Source organism: Orcinus orca, chromosome 13 (assembly GCF_937001465.1).
Source record: "Orcinus orca chromosome 13, mOrcOrc1.1, whole genome shotgun sequence".
Lineage (NCBI taxonomy): Eukaryota > Metazoa > Chordata > Mammalia > Artiodactyla > Delphinidae > Orcinus > Orcinus orca.
Window position 1 is genome coordinate 87900445 of NC_064571.1, and position 5025 is coordinate 87905469.

General features: G+C 58.5%; 1 protein-coding gene across 1 annotated transcript; it reads right to left on the reverse strand.

The window, feature by feature from the left end:
• Nucleotides 1-335: 335 nt before the first annotated feature.
• SOX11 (SRY-box transcription factor 11) lies at nt 336-2360 on the reverse strand. Its single transcript, XM_004274909.4, has one exon. The coding sequence runs from the start codon at nt 2283-2285 to the stop codon at nt 927-929; it is 1359 nt and encodes a 452-aa protein (XP_004274957.2). The 5' UTR covers nt 2286-2360; the 3' UTR covers nt 336-926.
• Nucleotides 2361-5025: the final 2665 nt, after the last annotated feature.

The following is a 5025-nucleotide window of genomic DNA, read 5'->3' on the forward strand; positions in this document are numbered from 1 at the left end:
CAAAAATGTTTCAATACCTTTTGTACTGAGGTCTAGGCTGTCTGGTATTCAATCAAGGAGGTATAGGGAACAAGTTACAAAAAAAAAGTTGGCAAGTAGAAATCACATTTGTAAAACCATAAACAATTTGATCTGAAAAGTAAACTCTGATCTTAAGTCAGTTCACAGTTTTTTTTTTCTTTTTTTTTTTTTGTAAGCGTTTGTACAGTCTGCATTTTTTCAAGCTCCCTGCAGTTTTGTTAAGAATCGGATGCATAGAAGACATCAGTTTTCTCCCTCCAAAAAAATAAAATAAAATAAAAAATTTGCCATGGTCCCTTTTTTTGTGTTTGTTTAAAAAAAAAAAAAAACACCAGTTCTTTAAGATCTCTTAAGGAAAAAAAAAAAAAAAAACACATCTCCAACCAACTCCCTAGCGTTAACAGTCGCGCTGCCAAAGGGTCCTCCGCAGGCGTCTTCCAGACTTCAAAGCCCGACCAGCTTCACACAGCGCCTTCCGGAGCGGGTCCTCCCTCCCCTCCCCCGCCCCGCCCCTCCGCCTTTGTTGCAATCGCGAATTTCAGAAAAAAAGAAATAGTAATTACAAAAACACATTTGAGGGGGAAAAAATCACAACTCCAGACTAGGTATGCAACTACCTTGAGACACGATCAAGGAAGGGAGGGGGGACAAAAAAAGGACAGGAAAAATGTTTCAAAACTACTCATTTCACTTTAACTCCACCAAAATTTTCATCATCTTTTCCAATTTCTTTGTGTCACGACATCATATCAATACCAGCATCTTCTTCTCTCCCCTCCACCCTACCGCCACCACCATCGACACCTCCTCCCCCCCCGCCCTCCTCCTTACGACCACCACGACCTCCTCCCAAGGAACCCTGCTCTGCACCCGCCGAGAGAAAGAGCGAGAAGCGGGCGCCCCTCTCAATACGTGAACACCAGGTCGGAGAAGTTCGCCTCCAGCCAGTCCCCCGCGATCATCTCGCTCAGCTCGGGCGTGCAGTAATCGGGGAACTCGAAGTGGGAGCCCAGGCTGCCCTCGCTGAACGAATCCAAATCCTTATCCACCAGAGACAGGGACAGGTTCCCGGCCGCCGCGCCGCCCCCCAGCTGCTGCTCGCTGGCGCTGTGCGCGCTCTGGGAGAAATTCAAGCTCAGGTCGAACATCAGGTCGTCGGCGTCCTCGCCGCCGCTGCTGCTGCTGCTGCTGCCGCTGCTGCTGCTGGACGAGGAAGACGAGGACGAGGACGAGGAGGTGGAGACGGAGCGCGAGGACGCGGGCGACAGCGCGGGCTGCGCCAGCGGCGGCGGGTGCTGCTTGGTGATGTTCTTGAAGCTGTAGTAGAGGCGGCTGCCGCCCCCGGCGCCCGCGGTCGCGCCGGCCCGCACCTCTTCGTAGAGGCTCGCGCCCTCGGGGGACTCGGCCGCGCTACTCAGCGTGGGGCTGGCGGGCACTTTGGCGACGTTGTAGCGTCTCAGCAGCTGCGGCGGCTGCTGCCCGGGCGGCTGCAGGAGCTGCGGGTGCGGCGGCTCCTCGTCCTCGTCGTCCGCCTCCTGCTTGATCCGCAGCTGCAGCTCGTCGTCGTCCTCGTCGTCCTCGTCATCCTCGTCCAGGAACACGCACTTGACCGTCTTGCCCGCGCCGCCGCCACCCGCGCCGCTCCCGCGCAGGCTGCCGAGCACGTAGTCGTCGCCCGCGCCGCCGTAGTCCCCGGGCTGGGCCGCCTTGCCCGCGCCGGCCTTGGCGCCGCCGGCCGCGGGGGCCGTAGGGGCCTTGAGCTTGCCGCATTTCTTGCTCGAGCCCTTGGAGGTCTTGGCGCCGCCCGCGCCGCCGCCCGCGCCGCCGCCGCCGCCCGCCGCGCTCTTCTCGGGGCTCTGGCTGGCGCTGGGCTTGGCCGAGGGGTCCATTTTGGGCTTTTTCCGGGGCCGGTACTTGTAGTCGGGGTAGTCGGCCATGTGCTTGAGCCGCAGCCGCTCCGCCTCCCGGATGAACGGGATCTTCTCGCTGTCCTTCAGCATTTTCCACCGCTTCCCCAGCCTCTTGGAGATCTCGGCGTTATGCATGTCCGGAGACTGCTCCATGATCTTCCTGCGCTCGATCTTGGACCACACCATGAACGCGTTCATCGGCCTCTTGATGTGGCCCGACGCCGTTTTGCACCAGTCCGGGTCGCTCTCGTCCAGGGCCACCGGGCTGCAAGCCATGAATTCGCCCTCCTCCGTGTCCAGCGCCTCCCGGGGCAGGTTGCTCTCCGCTTCCAAGCTCTCGGCCTGCTGCACCATGATCCGCTGCGGGGCTGGGCGCTCCAACCCGGGCCGCTCGGTCTCGTGCGGAGCTCCCCCTCCCCCTCTCGCCCCTCCACCTTCCCGGGCAAGTTGCAAAGTCCTCGGCACCCCGCGTCCGCGGCTCCCCCCCTCCCCCCCGCCCCCCCTTCCAGGCTGCACACAGCGGCTGCGGCGGCTTCGGCGGCGACGGCCGCCCGCTCGCGGGGAGCTGCGGCCGCGACGGGAGAGGCGGCGGCGGCGGCGGTCGAAGCAGCCCGGGACCCCTCTCTCCGGCTCGTGGCTCCCGCCGCGAGCGCCGGACCCCGAGCACTCCCAGGCGCGCGCGCTCCTTCTGCAAAAAGTTGAGGGCTCTCTCCCAACTAGTTATCAGGGTGTCATATGGGTGACATCACTCCCCGGGCCAGCCAATGGCTGGGGGCCGGCTCCGCCCATCTGCCTTTATTAACTCCGCGGCCCCTCCCCCTCCCCCGCCCTCGGGGCTGCTTTGCAAAGATGGGGGGTGGGGGAGGAGGAGGCCTGTCTGGAAATATGTTATTTTTAAAAAATCCGCGTGTGTGCACAGATGCGCCTCTCCCCAGGATGCTCCGGAGCCGCGCACGGCCCCGCGGCGGGCCGGCGCTCCCGGGGCGAACCGGGCTAGTCCCGACGTCGGAGCGAACCGAGGACCAGGTCTCCCGAGAGGCCCGGCGCCCTTTTGTGCCGGGTCCGGGGGAGGCCGGTCAGAGTGAGCAGACGAGGCGCGCGCTCGCTCGCCGCGGGCGCACGCTCGGGCACGCGCACAGCCCGAGACGGCGGGTGCGGCCCGGCCCGCCCGGTGGGCGCAGCTGCTCCCCGGCGCGCCCCCGGGGGCTCGGCCGCTCCCCGGCGCCGCGCGCCGTCAGAGTCCGCCCGCGGCTCCCGCCGCACCCCGGCCGACGGAAGGTGGCGCTTTAACACAACAACCTTCCCGGGGCACGTGGGCTCTCTCCTCCTTTTCCCTTTCTCCTTTTCTCTAAAGCAGAGACATCCGTTTAAAGCCCGAGAGGCTGGATTCCCCCTCCTCCGTTTGCGTTTTCCGTTTTGTCCTTTTTCCTCGTCTGTTCTTCCTCCTCCGCGGTGTTTGGAGACGCCGCGGTGCGGGTTTGGCGGCGCCGGGCCCCCGCGCGCCCCGCCCCGGGCGGGGGCCGGAGTAACGGTCCGTGGGACTCAGCGGGGGCCGGGTCCTCGCCTTCGATCCGGCCACTCCCCGGGCTGGTGCTAAACGGGTCCGGGACCCTAGAGCTTCGGCACAGCCCCGCCCCTGCGTCGCTCGTCCCCCCTCCCCTCTCCCGCTCCTTCCCCGTCCCCTCCCCCAAGACCCCCTCCCCCTCCTTCCCAGTCCTCCCCTTCCTCTTTGTCCCCTCCCCCTGTCTCGGTCACCAGCGCCCTCCAGAGCAGCCTCGTCCTGAAATCTCGCCCCGAGCTAGCACGCCTTATGGGTCACTCGCTATTGTAGCTGAACAACCCAGACCAAAGAGAAAACCAGGAGCACCCCAAGTTTCCAGTCGAAATATTCCCTATGTCTGTGGCAAGGTGGGACCGACTGCCCGTAGAACAGAGACACGGTGAGCAGGCTAGCTGATGTCAAGCCCGTGCCCCTTCCGTCTCACTCTGATTATTTCCAAACGCGTTTTTCTTTGTGTGTCCCTGTTACCCGTCTCTGGATATTCTGGGGGCAATTTAGAGAAAACCGCCGCTTCCTATGCATTCTCTGTTGTCATCATCGCCGTCTTCACACCCTCCGGCGTTGGGGAGCTGGCAACTTTGAGTAGTTCCTAAGATGCTGCCCTGAGAATTTCACAAGAAATGTCAGCTGCTCAGGACTAGTGAAATTAGCCAAACCTGCTTCCTTTCAGGTGCTCTCTCTGCGAAAAAAATACTGCATTACCTAAGCATTGCAGTTTTTCTGGCGTCTTTAATGACACAAAATGGTACCATGTTTTCACAGATCCGTATTATTATTATTTTTTTAATCTTCATGGCCATACCCTCCCCCACCTACGTTCATCCTAAAGAAAAAACACTGCATCAAATACTTGTAGTACTCAGGCCAATAAGGCAGGCGGTTTGTTTTTTTAAGGGCCAGAGGAACCGTAAGAATTTTCAGTTGTTCTTAGGGGGTAACCTGAAATCTGGAGACGTATGAAACCCAAGGCAGTGTGTGGAAATTCATCTTCTCCCCGCAAGGCCAGCCCTGCATCTTGTTTTTCTCCTGCCTCACAGGCTTCCCAGCTCTTCCAGCCGTTGGGAACACCACAGGAGGGTAGGGATGGCCTGGGTAGTGACCCTACCCGTGCTGCACCCCACACTCTGGCTAGAGGGCTTGAAATAATTTAGCTCAGTTGCAATATTTTCACGCAAACTACGAGGGTGCCTAGCATTTTAGACTCTGAAAGGGGATGCATTTGAAAATCTTTGGCGAATTCAGTATTTATGCGCCTTCACTCGACAGCAAAAATCAGGTTTAACTTCTTACTTATTTAATATTTTATGCAAACACATTTAGATCTTTTAGTTTTCCTTTTCTCTTGACCTTTGTTGCAGAGAGTCCAAAAATATAGTCTTTGGAATACATAAGTAAGCCACATTCCTATTCTTCTTAAAGCATCTATTTTTTTTTTTCAACTTTGTTTTTAGAAATTAGGTTTAACCTCAGAATGAGAATTATGTGAGGGCTGAAAAATAATGGGCTTTATTCTTAACAGTGCTGGGATCTTCT

Coding starts and splice junctions, on each gene's coding strand:
- SOX11 (XM_004274909.4), bottom strand. CDS start 2,285: ATGGTGCAGCAGGCCGAGAGCTTGGAAGCGGAGAGCAACCTGCCCCGG.